The sequence below is a fragment of the Rhincodon typus genome, chromosome 18 (assembly GCF_021869965.1).
Source record: "Rhincodon typus isolate 14 chromosome 18, sRhiTyp1.1, whole genome shotgun sequence".
Classification (NCBI taxonomy): Eukaryota; Metazoa; Chordata; class Chondrichthyes; order Orectolobiformes; family Rhincodontidae; genus Rhincodon; species Rhincodon typus.
In genome coordinates, this window is record NC_063349.1 from 21,262,902 (window position 1) to 21,289,769 (window position 26,868).

The window sequence follows — 26,868 nt, forward strand, 5'->3', positions numbered from 1 at the left end:
TCCCCCCAGGTCTGGGAGTATCAGGTCTAACCTGGTGCAGAGTCTGCTCCCCATCAGCAACTCTGCTGGAGCTATCCCTGTTGTTGCCTGCAGGGTGGTCCTATAATCAAACAGGAACCAGGACAGTTTGGCATTGAGTGACGCTGTACGCTGCTTCTTTAAGCCTGCTTTCGACATTTGGACCGCTCTTTCTGCCAGACCATTGGATGATGGATGGTATGGAGCTGTCTTTATGTGTCAAATGCCATTCAACTTCAGGAAATACTCAAATTCCTTGCTGGTAACTGACATCCCATTATCCACGAGCAATACTTCCGGAGTCTGTGTATCGTGAACGATGCTGAAATCTTCTCAACTGTCATCCCCAAGTTTGCTGAATGGACTTTATGCATGTCCAACCACTTTGAATGGGATAACAAAATGACTAGGAACATCGACCCCGTGAAAAGACTGGCATAGTCAACATGTATCCGAGTCTAGGGTTCACCCGGCTATTCCCATGAATGTGGGGCCACTGCTGGTAGCAACTTTTGTCCTTGTTGGCACTTTGCGCACTGCCCCGCCAATGCAGCTATGTCAGCATCCAACCCTGGCCACCAGTTATAGATTCTTGCTAACATCTTCATCTTGGAAACCCCTGGATGACCCTGGTGGAGTTCAGCCAGTATCTGACGGCAGCCTTTACTCAGGACAACCACTCTTGCTCCCCGAAGTAATATACTGTCCTCTACAGTGACCTGGTCTTGCTGGGTCCAGAAAGGTTTCAGTCCTGGTTGCAATGGCCTTTCTGCCTCTGCCATTACCACCAGGTGTTTTAGTTTTGCTAGGACAGGATCTTTTAGTGTTCACAGTTGGATGTTGTCAGTGACGATCAGAAGGGTGTCCAGGAAATTTAAAACAAACACGAATTCTTCTGGGGAGGCACCACCATCAAAGAACAACAAAGAACAAAGAAAATTACAGCACAGGAACAGGCCCTTCGGCCCTCCAAGCCTGCGCCAATCCAGATCCTCTATCTAAACTTGTTGCCTATTTTCCAAGGATCTGTATCCCTCTGCTCCCTGTCCATTCATGTATCTGTCTAGATACATCTTAAATGACACTATCGGGCCCGCCTCGACCACCTCCGCTGGCAACGCGTTCCAGGCACCCACCACCCTCTGCGTAAAGAACTTTCCATGCATATCTCCCTTAGACTTTTGCCCTCTCACCTTGAAATCGTGACCCCTAGTAATTGAGTCCGCCACTCTGGGAAAGAGCTTCTTGCTATCCATCCTGTCTATACCTCTCATGATTTTGTAGACCTCGATCAGGTCCCCCCTCAACCTCCGTCTTTCTAATGTAAATAATCCTAATCTACTCAACCTCTCTTCATAGCTAGCGCCCTCCATACCAGGCAACATCCTGGTGAACCTCCTCTGCACCCTTTCCAAAGCATCCAGATCCTTTTGGTAATGTGGCGACCAGAACTGTACGCAGTATTCCAAATGTGGTCGAACCAAAGTCCTATACAACTGTAACATGACCTGCCAACTCTTGTACTCAGTGCCCCGTCCGATGAATGAAAGCATGCCATATGCCTTCTTGACCACTCTATCGACTGCGTTGCCACCTTCAGGGTACAATGGACCTGAACACCCAGATCTTTTTGTGCATCAATTTTCCCCAGGGCTTTTCCATTTACCGTATAGTTCACTATACAATACCAGTGGAGTATCTGCCAGTGGGAGGTAGCTCAGGGCATCTGCATTAGCCACTTGGCTTCCTGGATGGTGTTCTAACTTGTACTTGTACACACCGAGAATAAGGGCCCAATGCTGAATTTTCCTGGAAGCTATGGGCAGCACCACCTTGTCTTCCTTCAGTAGCCCTAGCAGAGGTTTGTGATCTGTTACTGTGACAAATTCCCGTCCATAAAGGTACTGGTGGAACTTCTTCACACCAAAAATGACTGCCAAACTTTCCTTCTCTACCCTGAGCGTATTTGCGTTCAGCATCAGCCAAAGTCTGGAAGTATACACTATTGAGCATTCCTCTCCATCAGTCCACTGGTGAGCCAACTCTACGCCAGTACCGTACAGGGAGGCATCACATGTCAGCACCACTTCTCACTTTGGGTCAAAGTGGGCCAACACCTTAGATGATGATAGCTGCTTTTTCACTTCCTTAAAGGCTACTTCTTGGCTATGCCACAATTTCAAAGGCTGACCCATCTTCAATAGCAGGTGTAAAGGTGCCAAGTTGGAGGTCAGGTTATATACGAATTTTCCGTAATAATGTACTAACCCAAGGAAAGACCTAAGCTCCAGTACAGACGTGGGAGCCAGGGCTCCTTTGATCGCCCTCACTTTATCTTTCAATGGCTGTAACCCAGTTTTGTCGACTCTGTAACCTGACTAGGTCACATGGGGTGCCTGGAACATGTATTTTTCCCTTCTAAAGCATACACGTGCCTGGGAGAAACATTTAACCACTATGCCCAAGTTCTCCAAGTGCTCTTGATAGGTCTTCCTGGTTATTAGCATATTATTCAGACAGATGGCAACCTGGGACAGCCCTTGTAAAGTGTTCTCCATGGTCCACTGGAAAAGGGTGGAGGTTGATGATACCCCAAAAAGCAGCCTTGTATATTGATATAAACACTTATGGATATTAATTGTGGCATACATCTGGATATTTCACTAGGATTCACTGAGGCAGCCATTTTCCAATTGAAAAATGTTGAGCAATTGAGGGGAATCTTTCTCAACCAATCCTGCCCCAATAGGCTTGGGCCTGAGTCTCTCACTAGCATCAGTGGTAATGGCACCAACTGCTTCTCATAGGAGGTCAGAACTGAACCCTTAATTTGCAACAGTTCCCTAGTGTATGTTCTCAGTCGAGTCTTGTGCAAACTTAAGTGTAGGAGACCTGAATCAATCTTGTTAAAGATGGTTCTGCAACCACAGATACAACTGTGTCAGTATTGATCCCACATGGGAACTGGGTGACCATTTAAACAAACATTAACTTTAATTGGTTCCGATTAGGATGTTGCTAAGTTTAATTATTCCAACCCATATGTAGGGGGATTTTCCAAGGTGTGCACTCTCCCGGATACCAGCCTATGAGTTTTCTTACTCAAGTCAGGCCTTGTAGGACCCCTCTGCTGTCTCGAGTCCACATACTGGCAGCAACTACAATGGCTTGCCAGCCAATTTCCTGCAGAACTTTTTAGCTGAGGCTCGGCATTGTTGTGGGGTTCTACTGTGGGCTAGCCTGGGCTCTTTCTGCTCAGGATATGCCCTGCGTAAGGCTCTGTGAGTGCCTACACTCAAATGGTGTTCCCCAAGCTCAGTTGGATAAGTGAGGATGTCCACTTCCATTGGGATGCCCCAAAGTTCCCATGCTCGACTTGTCACGTTTTCTAGTGACAAAGCATTCAGCTGATAGGTGCTTTCGCCTGGTTATGTCATGAATCGCACATACCAAACAGTCTCTCAGCATCTCATTCAGTGTTAACCCAAAATCACATGCCTCTGCCAGTTGTCTTAACCTTGTCAAAAATCCAGATATGGATTACTCTGGTTCTCTAACAGCCGATAGCATCTCAGGATTAGAGGAGGTTTGTGGTCATAATATTCCTTAACCAACTCCATCAACTATTGGAAGATTTTAATGTCTGGTGCCTCTGGGAAAGTTAAGATCCTTATAACTGAAAATGCTGCAGTTCTGCAGGCAGTCATAAGGATTACTTTGTTGCTTTTCATCTGCCCCAATATCATTACCCTGGAAAAAATCCATTTCTGAAGAAGGGTCTAGGCCCGAAACGTCAGCCTTCCTGCTCCTCTGATGCTGCTTGGCCTGCTGTGTTCATCCAGCTCTACATCTTGTTATCTCAGATTCTCCAGCATCTGCAGTTCCCACTATCTCTGAAACATTCTTTCAGCATACTGGGCCCAGTCTTCGACAGCAGATCAAACAAGTCAAGCTTTCCAAATAAAGGCATGACACCAGAAATTCTTATCCCAACCCCAAGGTGACTATTGTGAGCAAATGTTCTTCAGGCATGTACTGTTTTCTCCTGTGCCACTGAAATAACTGCATGGCGACCGGTATCCCATCACCAAGTCACCCTTTATTTACTTGTGCTGGCGTGACCAGTGAACCAGTAACAAGCAAAGCTCGGAACGAGCAATGCTTACATGAAAATAGTGAAGGGGAGAGTTGGGATCAAATCAAAATAGAGTTGAAGGAGAAAATAAAGCATTCCACACCCCACGGCACCCACATCTCCCAAAAGACATCGAGAGTGTTGGTGAACATCACATGCTGCCTCTCCAAGGGCACTTGGGTTCGAACGTAACCACAGAAGAGGAGCAGGCAGTCGGCCATAACGACCACCTCCACAGCCTGCTGCCTGAGCTGTTAATGGCTAGCTTGGCCAGGCCCAGGAACAGACCCACAAGGAGATCCTCCAAACTGCCCGCTCCCTTCCACACCAGGTGCCCAAAGTTAAGGAGCATGGGGCTGAATCCCCCGTTTATATTTGTCAGTCAGGGCTTCCTGATTGGCTCGGGTTAACAAGCCCAATCAAAGACCTCGTAGTCAACAAGATCCACCTAGTTCCAGTCACCACAATCTGAAAACCAACTTTTTGTGATTCACGCATAAGGACACCGAGGTCCCTCTGCACAGTAGCATGCTGCAATTTTTCACCATTTAAATAATAGTCCATTTTGCTGCTATTCCTACCAAAATGGATGACCTCAGATTACCAACATTGTACTCCATCTGCCAGACCCTAGCCCACTCACTTAACCTGTCTTCATCCCTGTGCAGACTTCGTGTCCTTTGCATGCTTTGCTGTACCACTCGTCTTAGTATCATCTGACACACTACACTTGTTCCCCAACTCCAAATCACTTATGTAATTTGTAAACGATTGCATACCAACAGTGATCCCTGAGGTACATCACTAACTATTCACCTCCAAACAGAAAAACAACTATTTATCCCCATTCTTTGCTTTCTGTTAGTCCACCAATTCTCTGTCCATGCTAATTCATTACCCGTAACACTGTGCAACTTTATGCCTTTTGTGCAGCACCTTGTTGAATGCCAATTTGGAAATCAAAAACACCACACCCACCAATTCCCCATTGCCCACCCTGCTCATAATGTCCTCAAAGAATTCAAGTAAATTAGTTAAACTTGACCTGCCTTTCATGAACCCATGCTGCATCTGCCTGATGGAAAATTGCTATGCAGATGTTTTGCTAATTCTTCTTTAATGATAGATTCAAGCATTTTCTCCACTACAGGAGTTAAGGTAACCCTCCTTTTGTCCACCTCCCTTTTTAACCAATGGCATCACATTTGCTGTTTTCCAATCTGCCAGAACCGCCCGAGAGTCCAGTGAATTTTGGTAAATTATCACAAGTGCATTTGCTACTTTCCCCATCATCTCTTCTAGTACCTTGGCATGCATTCAATCAGGGCCAGGAGACTTGTTTACTTTTTACCCCATTAGTTTGCCCAACCCTACCTCTTCAGTCTTTGCCTGCCATAGACTCGTTGTCATCAATTATTGGCATGTTATTTGTGTCTTCCACTGTGAAGACCGACACAAAACGCTTGTTCAACGCCTCAGCCATTTCCTTGTTTCCCATTATTAAATCCCCCTTCTCATCCTATAAAGAACCAATGTTTAGGAGAATCACAGAATCCCTACAGTGTGGAAGCAGGCCATTTCGCCCATTGAGTCCACACTGAGCATCTGAAGAGCATCCCACCCAGACCCACCCTCTACCCTATCTCTGCATTTTACCATAACTAATCCAGCTAACCTGCACATCTTTGGACTGTGGGAGGAAATTGAAGCACCCAGACGAAGCCCACAAAGACATAGGGAGAATGTACAGACTCCACACAGACGGTCGCCTAAGGCTAGAATTGAACCCAGATCCCTGACACTGTGAGGCAATAGTGCTAACCCGTGAGCCACTGTGCAACCCCTACCTTAGCCACTCTTTTTCATTTTTATTTATTTGTAGAAACTTTTGCTATCTGTTTTTATATTATGAACTAGTTTACTCTCATAATCTGTCTTACTTTTCTTTATAGCTTCATGGCTTTCTGTTGACCTTTAAAGATTTCCCAATCCTCTGGTTTTCCCCTAATTTTTTGTCACTTTTTATGCATTGGCTTTCAATTTGATACCCTTGTTTATTTCATTAGTTACCTATGGCTGATTATCCCTTTTCCTACAGTGCTTCCTTTCCACTGGTGTATACTTTTGCTGAGCACTGAAAAATCACTTTGAAAATCCTCCACTGTTCCTCAATTGTCTCACCACATAGTCTTTGCTCCCAGTCTATCTAAGACAACTCCTCCCTCATCCCATTGTAGTCTCCTTTGTTTAAGCATAAGACACTGGGGTATTGGATTTAACTTCTCACCCTCCATCTGCGTTTTAAATTCAACCATACTGTAGTCTCTCCTTCTGAGAAGATCCCTAACTATGAGATCATTAATTATTCCTGTCTCGTTACACAGGACGAGATCTAGGATGGCTTGCTCCCTTGTAGGTTCTATTACATACTGTTGAGAAAATTATCGCAGATACTTACTGTGAACTCCTACCCAAGTCTTCCTTGACCGAATTGGTTTGACCAACCAATATATAGATTAAACTCCCCATGATAATTGCCATACCATTTTTACGTGCATTAGTTATTTCTTTGTTTGCTGCCTGCCCCATCATGATGTTATTATTTGGTGGCCTATAGACTACACCTATCAGTGACTTTTCCCCTTACTGTTTCTAATTTCCACTCACATTGATTCAAGCTTTATCTCCATAGAACCTGTATCATCTCTACCACTCTTATGTCATCCTTAAATATCAGAGCTACACCACCTCCCTTTCCATCCTGTCTGTCCTTTAAATAGTCTGATTCCCCTGGACATTTAACTCCCAGTCGTGACACCCTGCAGCCATGTCCCTGTAGTGTCCACTAAATCATACCAATTTGCAATGATCGTGCCGTCAACTCATTTACCTTGTTTCAAATGATACGAGCATTCAGGTAATGTGCCCTTGTGAGTTTTTATACCTTCTTTATACCTATACGCTACGTGGACGACACCTTTGTCCAAATTAAAGGAGACACACAAACTTATAAACAACATCCTCACCGGGATAAAATTCACCAGAGAGGAGGAGAAGAACAAACAGCTCTCATTCCTGGATGTCATGGTAGAGTGCAAGACAAACGGGGAACTGCAAACGAAAGTACACAGAAAAGCCACACACATGGACCAGGTACTGAACTTCAACAGCAACCATCCCAGCACACACAAACGAAGCTGCATGCAAGCACTATTTAAACGGGCAAAAACACACTGCAGCAACACGGAACTACGCCAAGAGGAAGAAGAATGCCTCTTCCAGGTTTTCAAGGATAATGGATATCCAAAAAACTGGGTCAGAAGATGCCTACACGAGCAATGTCAGGACGATACTACACGCCCCGACACACTCATCACACTACCCTACATCAGGAACACATCGGAACTCACCACAAGACCGCTGGGCATCAGAGTGGCACACAAGCCCACGTCAACCCTAAGACAACTGCTCACCCGAACTAAAGGCCCACTCCCCACCATGGACAGGACCAATGTCATCTACAAGATCCCCTGCAGACACTGTGAGAGACACTACGTCGGAGAAACAGGAAGGAAACTAACAACAAGGTGCATGAACACCAACTGGCTACAAAATGACACGACCAGTACTCACTTATCTCAATCCATATGGACAAGGAGAACCACCATTTCGACTGGGACAACACTAAAATCCTGGGACAAGCTAGGCAGAGACAGGCACGAGAATTCCTAGAAGCCTGGCACTCCACAAAGCATGCTATTAATAAACACATTGAACTCGACCCCATATACATTCCACTACGAAGGAAAACCGGAAGTGAGGCAATCCAGCTCAATGGACTCCAGAGTTTAAAAACCAGGTGGGAAAACACACCGACACTTCATCGGAGACTGCACTGAGGATGTTACCAAACATGGTAACGAAATGTCTGCGAAACAAGAAATCAGCTCGGCGAGGCAACCAACCACAACACCCACAACTCAAGCTACAAATCTACTGCAAAACTTTAGATACCTTCTTTTTGAATCAACACCTTTACCAGAAGAACGTTTGTTTTTAAACATTCTGTCCTTTTCTGTCACTATCTGGTTTCCACTCATCTTAGTGCTGCACAGTTCAGCTACTCCTTACTTTTTATTTACTATCTTGACTCTCTTTTTCCTTAAGCCCTCACCCACTGTAGCTAGCTCAGAGCCTTTCCTTAGGTTCCCATCCCTCTGCTAGTTTAAAGTCCACCCAACAGTGCTAGCAAAACCACCCGCAAGAATGTTGCACACGCCACTGTTTGGGTGAAGACAATCCCTCTTGAACAGGCCCACCTTCCTCAGAAATGGTCCCAGTTATGCAGAAATCCAAAATCCTCCGTCCTACACCACTCCTCCAGCCATGTATTAAACTGCCTAATCTGATAATTCTTAACCTCACTAGCATGTAGCACGGGTAGCAATCCAGAGGTCCTATCTTTCAATCTGGCTCGTAACTTCCTAAATTCAGCCTTTAGGACCTCATCCCTCTTCTTACCTATGTCATTAGTACAGCATGTACCACAGCCACTGGCTGGTTCCCTTCCCCCAAACCCAAAATATCCAAAAAGTTAGGATGGGGGTTGGTCAGGCAAGGGAAGACGGACAGGTCAAGGAGGCAGTGATGAGCAGTTTCAAGGCCGAAGAGATTACCAGAGGGTTGCAGTGGGAGAGAGATCCACTGAAGTCTTTACGGAGGGAGGAGGGTAACTTCTTCAAGGTAGACATCCTTAGAAGAACTGCTCATTCCCGCCTCCTTGACCTGTCTGTCTTCCCTTGACTGACCAACTCCCATCCTAACTCCCCACCTACACTCACCTTTACTGGCTCCATCCCCGCCTCCTTGGCCTGTCCATCTCCTCTCCACCTATCTGCTCCTTTATCCACCTTCCATCCGCCTTCTCCCCTCTCTCTATTTATTTCAGATTCCCCTTCTCCTCTCCCATTTCTGAAGAAGGGTCCAGACCCGAAACGTCAGCTTTCCTGCTCCTCTGATGCTGCCTGGCCTGCTGTGTTCATCCAGCTCTACACCTTGTTATCTCAGATTCTCCAGCAGCAGCAGGTCCTACTATCTCTGTGGCAGTGTGGATTTTGCTTTGGCTGCAATTCCCTGGAGCATTATTGCTGTCGCCAGAACTCAGCACAGAGTACCAGTTGGCTGTTGGGACTCCTGCACTACCTACCTTGCCTTATGCTTGCATGCCATGGTCACCCATTCCCTATCCTCCTGCATCCTTTTACACTTTGGGGTGACCATTGCCTTGTACGTGCTATTCATGTAAACTCTCGTTCTCCCGGATGCTCCGCAGTGCCTCCAGACCTTACTTAAGCTCTATGACCCGACGTTCGAGTTGGAGGTACTGAAGGCACCTTGTGCACACATGTTGCACAGGTGGAGCATACTGCTTGAAGGAGCTGGCCTGCCATCCCTTTGATTAACCAGAAAAAATTACCCACTTAAAAAAAAACAAAAATCTAATTCTCACTAACACACACTAACAGTTAACTAATAAGTATAATAATTTCAACAGCTTATTTCAGTAGGATAAGAAAATCAAGAGTTATACCCACCCCTTAAACAGCGCAAGTAGATCCCAGGACAGCAGATATTAATAGAGAGAGAAAGAGAGAGAGAAAATTCCTCAGTTGGCATGGCATTTTTACCCAGGTAATTTCACCTGCAGACCACAAACTTTTTTAAGATGTAGTGCTCTCCCTCTTCTTCAGTGTCTGCCTGAAGCAGTGTTTCTTCCTGGAGTTTTTTTTAAATCAACCTGTTCAGAGATGTGATTACATGCTCTTGAGATGTTGTTACATACTCTTTAGTACTTGAACTTGGGCCTTCTGGTCCATTGAGCCGTGTTTCTTCCTGGATTGTTAAGATGTAATCTACCTTTGGCTAGACATCTTGCCTCTTTTGAATCATACTTAGGTGGCAAGCTAAAACGTCTACTGTTACAAGGTGGTCTCTGCGAAAATTACGTCTTCTTTCACCTAAGGAATTGGCAGTTCAGAGAGAGCTTGTCTGCCATCTGTGGTTCATAGCTTTTGTTCTGACCAATGTCCAATTTACATTCTCACAATACGTTGTCAAGGCCTTTGTTATCTCCTGGACAAGAACCATTATATGATTGTGCATGTCTCTCTGTGACCACATAAAAGTTGGTTTTGCATAGTCAGTTTATTTTTCTCTTCTTAACTTCTTCTAACCATTTTCAGTTACAGCTAGGTTAACATTTTGCAAAAGTGCTAACTCAACCATTCTTTCCTAAAAAATATGAGACCATTGACTAGACCAGCCATGTACATACTTGAGTTGCATTACCAGGACAGAGACTGGGTATTTTGTGGCATGTAGTTCACCTCCAGACTCTAAGGTCTGTCCATGATTAACAAGACACATGTTAGGAGTGTGATGGAATAAGTTCCACTTGCATGGATCTGTGCCACTGCAACATATTTCATAAATCTCAGTACTGTCAAGGATAACGAAAGCTGTTCAATTAGCACCCCAGCCACCATTTTAACCATTCATTCTTTCACTTTGGGCATACAGTGACGTTATTGTTATACCAGCTACAAGTTGAACTGCAGCAATATGTGACCCTCCTTCAATAATATCTTCCAAACAAGTGAAGTCTTCCCCTGAAAAACAAGGGTAGTAGGAACATGGGAATGTTTGCAATTTGCAATTTTTCCTCTGAGTCACACACCATCCTGATCTAGAATATATATTTCATTTCCTTCACTGTCGCTAAGTAGAAATCCTGGAATTTAATCCCTCTAGCAATATACCTACACCACAACAATTGCAGCAGTTTAAGAAGATGGCTCACCTTGACAATAAATGCTGTCTGTGCCGATGATGTCTTTATCACATGAATAAATGTATCAAAATGTTCTCATGCACATAGTTCAAAAAGGATATAGAGGGACTGAAGAATTTATAACAGAGTTCCCAAGGGCAATATGAGAACTAAAAGATTAAGAATCATTAGATTAATTACAATTAAGGAGTCATTAAGGAGTTTGATATATTAGATGTAACAGACATTTCCTTATGGGGACACAAAACTGGGTGACAAAATTTAAGAATAAACTCAATTTAATAATTGAATAACTAAAGCGAACAACAAATATACCTTTAAGGGAAAGCTAGATAATTATATGACGGAGAAAGGGATAAAAGGTTTTGTAGATGGTGTCTGATGAAGTAGCCTGGTAAAGAAGCTTGTGTACAGCATAAACATCAGCAGACCAGTTGGGACAAAGATCCTGTTCTATCCAATAGTTCTCTTTAATTATGTGTATGCACGGCCTCTATATGTGTTGTAAATCTTGATGGTTCTATGGTCCTGATGCAAATTTATAAAAATAAAGTCACGACTTGAGTCTGGGACCTGATTTTTAAACAGTACACCTTTTGAGGTTTAGTTGAAACTAGAATAGTCTCCTAGGTTTATGCCATCTGCATTCATATATTCAGTTGAAATTAACACAAAATAGAATATTTAAAGATCAAGTCTGATGCTGCTTAATAATTTATTTGTTATCACAAAATATTAGTATTTTCAACCTGTACTAAAATATTTAATACAAAGTAACTAAAGTATGTTTATGCAATGTTAATAGGTGTCACATGCCCTTTTTATAGCATATGATATGATATTTATTGTGATATAAAATACCATTTATTTTCCTGCCATTCACAGCGCCAGTGTGTGGAATATGCCTTAAAGGCTCGGCCTCTTCGGCGCTATATCCCGAAGAATACTTACCAGTATAAAGTGTGGTATGTGGTAAATTCCACCTACTTCGAGTACCTGATGTTTGTCTTGATTCTGCTGAACACAATTTGCCTGGCAATGCAGGTATGACAAAGTGAATAATTGGAATTTAATTACCTTTGGTTAGAGTGGATTTCTGTTGCATTTCAGATGAAGTAACACCAGTGGAGTGAGAACAGTTCCAAGAAGTATTCCAGTTGGAAAAAAAAACATGCATTAATTTGGAGTTTTTATTTTCTGCAAATGGAATGAGAAGTCCCTCTGTGCAGGCTTTTGAAAAATACGTGCTCATGTTCTTAACTGTGTTTCAAAGAAATTATTTCATGCAACTAAACAATTCTGACTTGTTTCTCATCTGCTACTTATTTATGAGGTGTTAGGATTTATTTTAGCACCTGTGCATAAAGCCTGTCCTGCATACACCACAAAGAGGAAAATTGGGCAAGGAAATATACACATCATTAAAGGAGCCTGACTGCTTTTCCTATCATAGGAAAAAAATGGAGGAAATTTCACATGTACTCGGCTGTGGACTTGCACTTCTTTCTAACTGACTTTTACTTTATACTTTTCTCAGGCAATGCCATACACCCAGTACGTAATATTGAAACACAAATAGAAATTTCTGGAAAAGTTCAGCAGATCTGGCAGCATCTGTGGAGAGAAATAATCAGAGTCAACATTTCGGATCTAGTGACTCTCACGTTCTGAAGAAGGGTCACTGGACCCAAAACATTAACTCTAAATTCTCTCCACAGATGCTGCCAGACCTGCTGAATTTTTCCAAGGATCTATCCAGATCTGCCTAAAAAAAATTCACTGACCCCATATCCAACACTGTCTGAGGCGTAGTATTCCAAAGTCTCACAACTGTCTAAGAGAAAAAAGAATATTCCCCTCATCGCTGTCCTGAAAGAGCAACCTGTAATTTTTAAACAATGCCTCCTGGTTCCAGACTCACCCATAAGAGGAAACACCCTTACCACGCCCACCTTGTCAAGTCTGTTCAGGAACTCTCACACCTCAAACTTCTCGCCACACATTCGTCTAAATTCCAATGGAAACAAGCCCAATCTGTTCATCCTTTCTTCATAGGACAACCTATTCATTTCAAGTAACAAATTAGTAAACCTCATTGAACAACCTTCATTTACAGTATTTATAACATTCTTAAATAAGGACTGCACACAGTATGTGAGATGTAGTCTCACCAATGCCCTAAATAACCAAAATACAACATCCTTTCTTTAACGTTCAAGTCTTCTCATAATAAGGAATGGAATTCCATTGAACTTTATTATTTGCTCTATTTGTATTCTAACATTTCGTGACTCAAGTAATAGAATATCTAGATCCCTCTGCATTTCGAAATTCTGCAGGCATTCACTGTTTAAGTAATACTGCTTGTTTTTTATTCTTCATGTCCAAGGTGAACAACTTCACAATTTCCCACATTATACTCCATCTGCTAGATCTTTTCCCATTCACTTAACCTGTCCATATTTATCTGCATCCCCTTTAAGTCCTTTTTACAACAAAATTTCCTACACATCAATGTTGCATCTTCAAATTTAGCTGCAATGCCTTCATTCTGCTCATTCAAGTCATTGATATAAATTGTGTGTGAATAAGATAGAGTAGCCATAGTCTTACCAAACCATAGGGCTACTCTCTCTCATTAGAGAGAGAGAGGTAACTGGTGGTGGTTTAGTCTAAGGATAATCACACCTCAAGAGAGGCTGAGAAGGTGAGTCCTTCATGGTCACTTTAGCCTTTGCAGAAACTGAACCATGTTGTTAGCATCACTCTGTGTTACAAGCCAGCCGTCCAGCCAACAGACCTAAGGAACACCCTGTATGTATAAAATGTGTGAAAGCAACATAATGTAGTCACCCTCATAGGAGCACAAGAATTACTTGATGACAAAATAGTTAGATTAATCCAGTTTGCCTTCTTCTACTCTAGTAGTCACATGATTCAATAAAATGGAATTGGAAAGGGATTTTTGACTAATCATAACTATCAATCAATCTGTCAGTAATCTACAACAGTCATAACTTTCAGAAAAAAAACAAAAGACAGTTTTGATAAGCTAGGTTCAAAACAACCTGTGCCACCTGTGCCTTCCAAACATACTGCAGTATGTTTCAAATTATTCATTTCCTGCATCCCAAAATGTTATTTCTTCAAATAAATCTATCTCAATTTAGATTTGATTAAATTCATGTAACATCTTTCATCATCTCTCTGGTGAGGATTTCTTTTTGATTGGCCATATACCAACTGGATTGTTGAATGAGATTTTTTTTCTAAGTTGATGTTTATCAGTGAGACTTTCAGAGCTCACTATTTTTATGCCCCAACTTAGAACTCAGCCTCTGTAGTTCACATATACATAGTTAAATGCGTAAGTCTAGAAGTCCCTGACTGATTTTCTCTGCTTTTCCATAAGTTTCTACATTGGCAAAAGACAGGATAGTGAAGTTGAGCCTACAACCAGATCAGAATGATCTTATTGAATGGCAGAGTAGGTGTGAAGTGCAGAATGGTTTACTGCAGCTTTTAAACTCTCTGTTCTTATAAGTTTTGCTCCACTAGTATCGCACTAGATTTGGCACTGAAATCCATGTAAAGTTATGAAATTGCTTTACTAATCCATGACTTGACCACTAAATGTGGCAGGCACAATTTTAGGTTGGTGCTTTCATATGAGTTTTAATGACATGCTAAGTCTTCATTAACAAAAAGCAACCTATCTGGACTGAAAATTTTAAGTTGTAATTTAAAAGTTTCATTTAGTTGTTTACGAACGTTTACTAGTTTGAATAAATGTTATTGCTTTTTGCTGAAGAAGGGCATTGTTGAAAAGTTTGTAGAGTTTGTATCATGTGATACAAATCTCTAATTACTAATTTTTTTACTGAATTTAAAGATAAGTTTCCTTGTTCAGCCTATTTATTATTTTCAATTTACTCGTATGCAAAATGGAAATGAAGATGATATAATTCCAAGAAATGGCAAATAGAAAATGGTTTTGCTGAGAAAAGACTATCTGCCCGTAAGAGTAATATTACTGCATTAAAATTAGTAGCACTTAGTGTAAATTAGATTCTAAATAAATCAAATACATTTTATTCAAAAATTAACTGCTGTAGTGAAGTATCAACTCCTCATGAAATCATGGATTTTTATCTAGTTCTTTGTTTCTTTTTTCTAAGCACTATGGCCAATCACAGACCTTCAGTCAAGCCATGGATGTCCTTAATATGCTCTTCACCGGGCTGTTCACAGTTGAAATGATTTTGAAGTTAATTGCATTCAAGCCCAGAGTATGTATTGAAAATAAACAACAAAATTGCATGCTGTCTTTCTTATCTAGTCCAAATAATAGTGCTTAATCATGAATGATTCCTAGGACAAACTCAATGTTACATTAAACACCAGATAGTGTACATAAATGCATAATTATGAAGCTTGGTCGCATAATAATATTCTGGTGTATTGATGCTAAGTATACAATGACCTGATTCAACATACTGTACCCCAATGTTTTCCACATTGAGCATCTGCACATTGCAGCTACTTGCACTTGAAATAGCTACTAATATATATATTTCTAAACTTTCCATGTTATTTTGTTTCTCCCCTCTAATCATTGCCACTAAGAACACGTTAGGCTCTGAGTATAGTAGTGACTGATATTGATATTTTTGTCACTTTGATTTGATAAGCGAACCTGTCTCTAGTTTTTCCAGTGATGGACTCTGTTAGGAAACATTGTGGCTCCAATTTTAACTTGTGAGTATAGAGAGGTAGAAACTGGTGTGAGAAGCAAAGTGCCTCAATCTTGGCAGAATTGAGCAGTGAGAGTAATTTTGTCTTCTGATTTCTTTGGCATGTAGTCAACAAGTCTCTGTCCTAGAACCAGTGGGAATTTTCATATGGTAAGCCTTTATTAGCCTGCAGTCAAGGTTGTGGGGTGGTGGGTGAGGCCTATCTGTTTGCTGCAAGGCTCAAAAGAATACTCCTGATTCAACTGACATGACTAGAAAAATAACATCTTGTACCTTCGGTACTTCTCCTCACCCATATGTTCAGTTAGGATGGCCTGTTGGAAATCCACTCTTGCTTTCTTACATAGACTGTCCCCTACCACTACAGCATTCCTATCTCCTCCTCAACTTGAATGGCTCCCTGTACCATGGTGCCATGATTATTTCGTTCATCCTCCCTGCAGTTCCAACTCCCATCCATAAAGCTTACAAGAACCTCACAACAGTTGAACAGTTGCAGAGGCCAAAGCTCCTCCAACCTAACACCCTAGGGTATCATATCTGTCTTACCTGCAGTCACACCCTCCTGACCTTAATACAGACCTAATTTGAATTGCCAAGTCTAAGAGGTGTGACCACCTCCTGAAGCTAGGTTTCTTGTAACTTTCCCCTTCCCTGGTATTTTGCAGTGTCATAGAATCCCTACAGTGTGGGAGCAGACCATTTGGCCTATTGAGTCCATCCCTCCAAAGAGCATCTCACCCACACGCACTCCCCTACCCTCTCCCTGCAATTTGCATGGCTAATTCACGTAGTCTGCACATCCCTGGACACTATGGGTAATTTAGCTTGGCCAGTCCAGCTAACCTGCACATCTTTGGACTGTGGGAGGAAACCAGAGCAATCCCACACAGGGAGAATGTGTAAACTCCACACAGGTAGTCACCTGAGGCTCAAACTGAGCCCAGGTTCCTGGCGCTGTGAGGCAGCAGTGCTAACCACTGAGCCACTGTGTCTGCAGCTGAGACTCCCAACTTCTCAACACAGATCTGAAGTTCCTTAAGCTACAGACTCTTATGACAAATGTGTTTGTTCTGGATCACCTTGCTGTCCTGCAGCTTCCACATACTGTAGCAGGAACACATAACCTATCTGCCATCTCTATTGTGTTTGATTTAATTTGTGAGTTGAATACTTGAGATTTCCTGCTCTTTACACTTTTTTTTTAAAAGACTGAAAACAAACACCAGTGTCAAGCTATGTATAAGAAAAAAAAATACTTAGAGACTTAAGCACAAACTGAAAATCTTACTTTTAACTTTTAAGACTAGAAATATTAACTAATCCTACTTACTTAATTGGCTGCTTTCCCTTCATTTGCACCACATTGTGGTTCAGGACGTCACTACACTCCTGGTTTCACAGTAGTTAGGCCACTCGATTCATATGTTTTATCCTCTCCAACCATCTCTTGGCTTCTTCCTTGACCAGAGCTCTGAACGGTCCCCATCCACCACCACTCTTCCCCACTTGGCTGAATGTGTTCTCCCACTTAACAATTTCTTCTTTAGTTCATCTCACTTCAGCCAAGTCAAAGGAGTGGCGATGGGCACCCACATGGATCCTGCTTCTTTTTGGCGTATGTGAAACAATCTTTGTTCTAGTGTTACTCTGGCCTTTCCCACAACTCTTTATTTGGTGCATTGACAGTTGTTTCGGTGCCACTAAATGCTCCTGCCTGGACCTTGAAAAATTATTTAATTTTGCCTCCAATTTCCATCCTGACACTTCTTTTCCTTTCTTTGACCTCTCCATATCTATTTTGAGGAATAAACTGTCCACTGCCACCCATTACAAAGCCACCGACTCCCATAGCTACCTTCACTACAGCTGTTCACGCCCAACATCCTGTAAGGATTCCATCCCATTCTCCCAGTTCCTTCGCCTATGTCGTATCTGTTCGGATGATGCCACCTTCCAAACAGTGCTCCTGACATGGCTTCCCTATTCCATGACTGTGATTTCCTGCCCACAGTCATTGCCAGGGTCCTCAACTGCATCTGAGCTATTACCCATGCTTCCGTCCTTGCTCCTTCCCATCGCTCACAACAGCATGATCGGGTACCCCTTGTATCCCACCAGTCTCCACAGAATGCCACCACCAAATACATCTTCCCCTTACTCCCCCATCTACATTTCGCAGGGATCCTTCCTCCAAGACATCCTAGACCATTCCTCAATGACTACCAGCACTGCACTCCCTTCCCACGGCACCTTCCGATGTAACTGCAAAAGGTGCCACACCTGCCCCTTCACCTCTTCCCTGCTCACCATCCAAACACTCTTTCCAGGTGAAGCAGCATTTCACCTGTACCTTCTCCAACATGGTCTATTGCATTCGCTGCATCCAGGGTGGCCTACAATACATTGGAGAAACCAAACGCAGACTGGGTGACCACTTTGCAGAAAACCTCTAGTCCGTACACAAACATGACCCGACCCTTCCTGCAGTCGGGAAGCATCCTGCATGGCATCCTGCTTGCGTGTCCACTTGTCTGTCATCGGCATGCTGCAATGCTCCAGCGAGTGAAAGTACAAGCTGAAGGAACAGCATCTCATCTTCGGACTAGGCACTGCGTAACCTTCTGGATTTAATATTCAGTTCAACACCTTCAAATTGTGAACTCTCTCCCATTTCTTCCATTCCTTTTAACTTTGCCTGTTGTATTCTTTGTCACCATGTCCTCTCTCCCCTCCCCCCATTCCAGTGGGAACACCTGCTCTTTCCAGTTTGGCAGTTAGACACACCATTGTTCTGCCATTCTCACATTCCAATCACTTAATCTACACTGTCAATACCCTTTCTTCCCCCAGCACTCCATCCGTTCAGCCTCCAACTATTGCATAAATACTGCCCCCTCCACACTTCACGTCAACTCTGATGAAGAGTCATCCAGACTGGAAGACTGGAAATGTTAGCATATTCTCTCTCCACGGTGTTACCTGACCTACTGATTTCCAGAACTTTTTGTTTACAGTTGTCTCTCCCTCTTGCAGTAAACCTTCGTAAAAGCACCTCTATCTTTCTTTGAATGGTGGTTGCAATCTCAAGGATTCTGACAATCAGATTTTGAAAATTTGTCTGCCGTTGGAAGACAATTGAATAATTCCTCCAAACCTGTGACTTAAGTTGTATATTCTGATCTCTCAGTCATGAAATTTCAGACACCGGGGTAATTAATCTCAAGTAGAGTGTTTTTTCTCTTACCTTCAGTGATTTCTTCTTGAGTAATGCTTCATTGATCACTGCTATTTGACTTCTAAACTGATTGAGTTTCTTCAATAAGCTTTAGAATTATAAGTGCATTTTTGCTCAGAAGTGAGAACTGTTGCTTTCTAATGACGCTTACTTATTCTACATAGTTTTGCTGTCTTTATTTTAAGGCTGCTGTCAGCATTTCTCTAATTTTGATTAAGGAATATCTACTCAATGCAGTTTCTGTCAGACATCCTCTTCAACAAAGGAACTTTGCTAAAATAGTAAAACACATCTTGATGACAAGTCTAAAATGTAAAGTCTTAAAAAGTCATTCAGATAAGTCACCTATTACTGCAAGGAAAATTGATTTATTTTTGCCAAACGTAAAATATCATCACATGATGAATATTGCGGGCTGTTCTGGTGCAGTAGGAGGTATCACTATCTTTGGGTCAGAAGGTCTGTGTTCAAGTCCCATTTGTCCCAGACATCTGTCACAACATCTCTGAACAAGGTAATTAAATAATATATATTGAAGGATTGTCTTGGTATTCTGTGAAAAAAGAATGAAAGAACTGCGGATGCTGTTAATCAAGAACAAAAACAGAAGTTGCTGGATAAGCTCACCAGGTCTGGCAGCATCTGTGAAGAAAAAAATCAGAGTTAATGTTTCGGGTCCAGTGACCCTTCTACAGTTCTGAGGTTCTGTGTTTTCTTCCAAAGATGCTTGTTGTAAGATGCTGTAAGATCTCTTATATACTGTTGCTTTAAAACAAGATCTGTATTTAGACTTACAAACAAAAGAATTCAGAATTATAGGAGTATTATGACACAGAAGGAAGTCATTTGGCCCGTTGTACTTGCACCAGCTCATGCATCATTACCCAATGCCAATCACCTGCATTTTCCCCCTATATTTGCACAATAATTTTTACAAATAATTATTAACTGCCCTCTTGAATGCCTCAGATGAATATGCCTCCACTTCTAGGCAATGCATTCTGTACCCTAACTACTCCCTGAGTGAAAAAGCTATTCCTCACTTAACGCTTCTTTTTTTGCAGATCACCTTAACTCTATGCCCCCTTGTTCTTGATCATTTTATGAACAAAAACAGTTTTTCCCTATCTACACTGAACGGCCAACTCATAATTTGAAAGCCTTTATCAGATCTCCTCTTAGCCTTTTTCTCACCAAGGAGAACAGTTGTAATTGCATTGATTTGTTCTTCCCTGAGTTTCATCTGTAATCCTGAAGCCATTCCATATAACATGACTTGTACCTTCTATATCATCTAGTTCAGATCCCTGTCTGAAGGATTTTTGATTTGAAATCTGTTTGGAGGTGTAATATATATTTCCTTTATCATTGTATTTAACTGTTTTTTGCCTCACATTTGAAATTGTGTTACTTGAAAGCTGTGGGAACCTCTTTTGTTGTAAATGTAACTGATTTTACTGATTCAGTAGTTTAAAATTGTTAAAACAGTTTGTTGTGTAGGGCTTTAGGACACTGGACTAACCTTGCAAATATATCACACAGCTGCTCCTTATTAGGCACAAATAGTAGGGTGTTGGAGAAGTTAAGAAAGGGCAGAAACACATGGAATGCTAGGCAGATGTCTGAAGTCTAGCCATGTGAGTCTTAAAAACACATAGAAAAAAACACATGGCGTAGTCTGACTGTCAATAGACAGTAGAAGTTATGGAATAGCCTTTCAATTATATCAGGATAAGATTACAGCCTCCTATACCTTTAAATACGTAGTATTTAGACTTGGTATGTATTAGACATTGTTATCAAGAAACCCAAGCCTTAAGACAGTTCTTGACCTTGCCTTCTCCTTTACCAGTGCATCTTAATTCAAACGCATGAATGTGTGCATAATACCTCACAACAGGAGATGGTGACAGTGACAGGATCCACTATCTATGGTTGCATAAATATAGACTGAAATCCTTCGGAGAAGAAAATAACTCAAAAATTTATTTTTACAAAATATCATTGGTACAACTTTAAGTCCCGGTAGCAGCCAGAAAAGACACAGAGTTGCATAGCTCTGAACGGAAAGTTTCTGCAGAAGAATCATCATGAAGATCTGTAGGTCTGAAGAAAAGCCTTTATAGCCAGTAACAGGGGACATAAGCTTTTAAAAAAGTGACAGCAGTAAAAGTCCACCAGGACCAAGAGGATAAATCTGATTGAGCACATACAAAAATATGCTAATTACTGTATACCCATGCAGAGTCAATCCCTTAGAGGAAAATTTCTTTTAAAAGTGTTGTATTCTCCTTAAGGACTCGGCTTGGAAACATGCTGAAGACTGCTGACAGTGATCTAACAATGTCTAATATATTTATTTATCAACAATGTTAACAACAAGCAAGTAAGCAAATGCTTGAAAAACAGCTTAAAGTAAAATGATTGAAAAACAATTCAGAATAAATTTTTTTTGGAATTTAATGTTTCAGAGCCCTAACACTGAAGGCAGTTAAATCTTTGTTGATTTGCCAGTTTAAGCAAGAAACAGACAATATTCATTCAGCAACCAAGAAATTTTATCAAATGTAATTGCTAAATAAATATCATCCTTAAAAGAAAAATAGCATAAATCTGACTACAGTGTTGAATTTGTCATGAAAATACTCCACAGAAAAAAAAATCAGTGCCACAATAATTATCTTTGATACAGTCAAAACATTATTGAATCTTATTGAATAATGCTGTTTTGAGAAAGTTCCTACCCATCGATCTTTTAGAAATCCTTCTGCCATTTTAGAGATGAATGAATATAATCATTTCCTATAAATACATCAATTTGGTAAAGGAAAACTGGTTAAGGTTTCTCCAATTCTTAAATTTTAACATAGTACACAAATCGGTGGTCACGTTAATAAAATATATAAAAGGTGACACAAGTAAGTGAATAATATTAAATATTTAAATGCATTAAGGACAGCTTGGTATTGTGAAATGTGACAGGATTAATTAATGACCTTAGAGTAATGGCACACATAGGTAGCAGCAATGTGATTGAATTTTAAATTCAGTTTGAAAGGGAGAAACATTGGTCCAAGACCAGTATTTTAAACGTAAATAAGGATGACTATGTGGACATAAATGCTGAACTTACTAAAGTGAATTGGAATATTTGTCCAGGGGATAGATCTGAAGGAATATAGCAATAGACATTTAAGGAGGTATTTCAGAATACTGAGAATAAGTGTACTCATACTATGAAGAAAACTTTGAAAAGAAGGACCTGTTAACTAAAGAAGTTAGGAAAAGTATCAGATTTAGGGACAAAGTGTATAATTTGTGCAAAGATGACTGGTATGCCAGATGATTGGTCAGGATACAAACAAAAGCAGGGAAGGACATGGTCAATGCGAGGTCAGGTCCAGTGACATGTAAAGTTCAGTTAGATGCGACGGTCCTGAACAAGCACGTGGAAACTGCAAATTTGCAAATGATGCAGGAACAAAATGTGCCTGGCTTCTTGACAGCCTCTCCAACTGTTCCAGAACCCATGGGTTTTCCCCTTCCAACAAGCATTGAGGATATCTCGGAATCTGAGATGAGCATTGCGGATGTCGCTGCCTCGATGCCTTTGCCGGCTGAAGAAGAGAATAAATTTCTTAAACAACCCGGGTGCAAGAGCTGAGCTATTGTGTGTTACATGCCACCATATCAGAGTCCGAGTTGGAGGAACCTGACGTGGTGCTAAAACGCCCCAGAAGGAGTAGCAAAAAAAGCCAGCCTATGTCCTCAGACTCAGAGGTGGAGAAATGTAGTAATTGTAACAAGGTCAGCCAGGTGGACTCCACAGAATATGTGTTTCCTGATTGGGGATGTTAATCTGGCTCATTTAAGGGGGCTTTGGCTGACAGATATAAACAGGACTGTCAGAAGTTCTGTTCACTCCGAGAGCTGGCTCTGAGGAAGCTGGATCAGTGTTAAAAACTTGCCCCATGTAAATAAAGGGTCACTTGGTGACAGGATACCAGCCTCTGTGTTGCAATTTCATTGGGAATGTGTTAGAATTTTTTATTAAAGAGATTACAGCTGCGCACTTAGAAAAACTCAAGGTAGTCAGGAATCAGCGTCATTATATTAGGGGACTTCAAAGACCCTAATATTAATTGGGATATTTATAGTATAAAGCATTTGGATGGCAGATTTCTTGAAATGTATGCAGGACAGCTTTATATGTCAACATGTAGATGGTCCTACATGGGATAGCGCAGTGCTGGACCTAATTCTGAGGAATGAAGCTGGACAGGTGTTCAAGGTGACAGTTTGGGAGCATTTTGGTGATAGCAAACACAACACCATATGGTTTAATTTGTTTGGAAAAGGAGAAAGATGGTCCGTTAAAAAAAAAAATGGTTTTGGATTACAGCAAAGTAGATTTTGCGAAAACAATTCGACTTCTGGCTAAAGTAGACTGGGAACAGCTAGTTGAGGGTAAATCTACAACAGAACAGTGGGAAGCCTTCAAAAAGACACAGGGAGGAGTAGAGGTCCAACATGTTCTCTTTAGGGTGAAATTTAGCAGCAATGAGCCCAGAGAATTATGGACGTCTAGGAACATTTAGGGCTAGATAAAAGGAGAAGAGAGATGTTGAAATAACTGCAAAGAGGCCAGTATCCAGTCACCAAGTCACCCTTTATTTACATGTGCATAGTATACTGGCTGTGGCCAGTTAGCTCAGAGTCAGTCCCTCAAGTGAGGAGATTCTGAATCTCCTGTTTAATACTGTCTCCGAAGGCTCCCTGATTGGCCCAGGTTAACAATTCCAATCAAAGAACTCATAGTCAATAAAATCTACCTGGGTCTAATCACTACAGATGTATGACAAGTACAAAGGGAGCAAAACAATAGAGATCCTGCAACAGTGTAGAAAGTGCAGAGGGAGTTCAAGAAAGCAATTAGGAGAGCAAAGAGGGGTTATGAGAAAATGCTGGCGGGCAAGAATAGGGAGAATCTCAAGATTGTCTAAAGTAATCAAGGAGAATAGCAAAACCAGGGAATTAGTAGGACCTATTAGGGATTAAGGAGGCACTTTGCGGGTGAAGCCAGAGGACATTGATAAAGTGTAGAGATGATGATTGAGGTGGGAAATCTCACAATCTTCGATAGGTTGAGGGGCCTCTTATGTTCTCTAATTCTATGAAGAGTCAGCATTTTTTTGGAGTTCTTTGAAGATTTAACATGTGCTGTGGATAAAGAGGAGCCTGGTTAAATATAATTTTCTTGTCCATACGCAGATACAGTAAATAATCAAAAATGCTAATAGGATGCATCCTTTATTAGAATTGAATATAAAAGTAAGGATATTATCCTATTTGTCTTTACTTGGGAGAAGGAGGATACAAGTACAGAATTTGAGAAGATGGACTGTGAAGTTCTTGAGCAGATTGACATAAGAAGAGAGGAGATACTGGAGGTTTTGGCAGATTTAAAAGTGGACAAATCCCAGGTCCAGTTAAGTTGTATCTCAGGTTGCTGTGGGAGATGAGGGAGGAAATTGCAGGGGCCCTGACTAACCCAAATTTTTAACTCCTCTCTGGCCACAGGGTGGTGCCAGAGCCCTGGAGGACAGCTAATGTGGTTCCACTCCTCGAGAAGGGTGGTGGATATAAACCAGGAAATTCAGAGCATTGAATCTCATAGCACTAGTAGGAAAACTATTGGAGAAACTTCTGAAGGAAAGAATCAGTCGCCAGTTGGAGAGGCCAGGTTTGATCAGGGATAATCAGCATGGCATTGTCAGAGGGAAGTCATACCTAACAAATCTAGTGAAATTTTTTGAGGAGGTAATCACATGTTTAGATGAGGGTAGGGCAGTTGATGTAGTTTGTTTGTATTTTGACAAGCCCTTTGATAAGGGTTTTCCCACATGGGAAACTGATTAACAACATAAAAGTTCATGGAATACAGAGTAACCTGGCAAGTTGTATCCAAAATTAGCTTAGTAACCAAAAATAGAGCGTGGTGGTAGAAACCTGCTTATGTAACTGGAGCCTGGTGTGCAGCAGCATACCATAGAGATCAGTGCTGGGTCCTTTATTATTTGTAATGTTCATAAATGATGAAGATGAGAATGTGCAGGGATGATGAGTAAGTTTGCGATTGACACAAAGATTGGCTGGGTGGTTTACAGTGTTAAGTTACAGGACAATAAAAAGGATTGATCAGATGGGCAGATTGGTGGCAGTTGGAATTTAACCCTGATAAATGTGAGTTGATGCACTTTGGAAGAAGGAACTAGACAAGGGAGTACTCAACGAATGGCAATACATTAGGAAGCTCAGAGAAACAGAGGGATTTTGGGGTTTTTGTCTGCAAATAACTGAAGGTGGCAGCACAGATTAATGGGGTAGTTAAGAAAGAATATGGGGTGCTTACCTTTATCAGTCATGGCGTAGGTTATCAGAGCAAGGAGATCATGTTGGAGCTGTACAGAATTTTAGTTAGGCCACAGTTGGAGGACTGTCTGCAGTTCTGATCAACCCACTATAAGAAGGATGAAATTACGCTGGAGGGGGTGCAACAGAGATTCACTAGGATGTTGCCTGGAATAGAGCATTTTAGCTATGAAGAGATGCTGGATAAGCTTGGGTTGTTTTCTTTGGGGCAAAGAACATTAAGGGGGTACTTTGTAGAAGAATATAAGAATAAGAGGGACATGGACAGGGTGAAGAGAAAGCACCTGTTCCCCTTAGTCGAAGGATCAATAACAACAGGGCACAATTTTACAGTAAAAGTCGGGAGGCTTAGAGGGTATTTGAGGAAAACCTTTTGACCCAGAGGGTGGTGAGGGAATGTAATGCATTGCTTGGGATAGTGGTTGAGGTGGGAAACCTCACAAACCTTAAAAATCACTTGAATGAACACTTGAAGTGTCATAACATTCAAGGCTATGTGCAGGAAAGTGATACTAGTGTAGGTAGCAGTATATTTTCAGTGGTGCAGACTTGGTAAGTCAAAGGGCCTCTTCTGTACTCTAATTCTGTGAAGAGTCAGCAATTATTGGAGTTCTTTTAAGAACTAACATGTGCTGTGGATAAAGAGAAACCTGGTTAAATATAACTTTTTTATCCACATGCAGGTACAGTACATAATCAAAAAGGCTAATAGGATTCTCTCCTTTATTGAGTGATGAATTCAATATAAAAGTAAGGATATTATTCTACAATTATTATGTAGTGCATTAGTGAGACCCCATCTTGAATACTCTGTGCAGTTTTGGTCTCCTTATTGAAAAACTTTGCTTTACTAGTTTGCTACCAGGAACGAATGGGTTATTTTATGAGTATAGGTTGGACAGCCTGGTCTTGTTTCTGCTGGATTTTAGAAGAGTAAGGGATGACTTAATTGAACTTTGTAAGCTCCTGTCTGATCCTCCACAGATGGAAGTGGAAAAGATGTTTTATGTTATAGACAAGTCCAAAACTAAAGAGCACTGTTTTAAATATGGAATTATTCATTCACAACAGAATGAGGAGATTCTTTTTTTGAAAGAATGGTGTGCAGCTTTCAAACTCTGTCTCAGAAGGTGGTGCAGATGGAGGTCACTGAATGTTTTTAAAGCAGAAGTGGATAGATTCTTATTAGGTAAGGAAACTGAGGGTTATCAGGGGTAGGTGGGAATGTGGAAATCGAAACACACAAAGGTCAGTCATGATCTCATTGAGTGGCAGAACAGACTCGAGGAGCCCAATGATCTACTTCTGCTCCTATTGTGTGTGTTAGTAATACCCTTAATCAACTAAGAGTTCTATTAAGTCTCACTGTAGTCGGGTGCTGGAATTCGAGCACTTCTATTCCTAGAGTCATGGCAAAAGTGAAAGATTTTATAAAAGATGA

The 26,868-nt window shown here is 41.4% G+C and overlaps 1 protein-coding gene across 1 annotated transcript in view; it reads left to right on the plus strand.

Moving 5' to 3' along the window:
- LOC109920177 (voltage-dependent L-type calcium channel subunit alpha-1C-like) overlaps nucleotides 1-26,868 on the plus strand; it is a 656,132-nt gene that overhangs the window by 449,398 nt on the left and 179,866 nt on the right. The window contains exons 28-29 of the mRNA XM_048607862.1: nucleotides 11,889-12,047; nucleotides 15,182-15,292. Of these exons, the coding sequence (XP_048463819.1) occupies nucleotides 11,889-12,047; nucleotides 15,182-15,292 (270 nt within the window). The remainder of the gene's footprint in view (nucleotides 1-11,888; nucleotides 12,048-15,181; nucleotides 15,293-26,868) is intronic.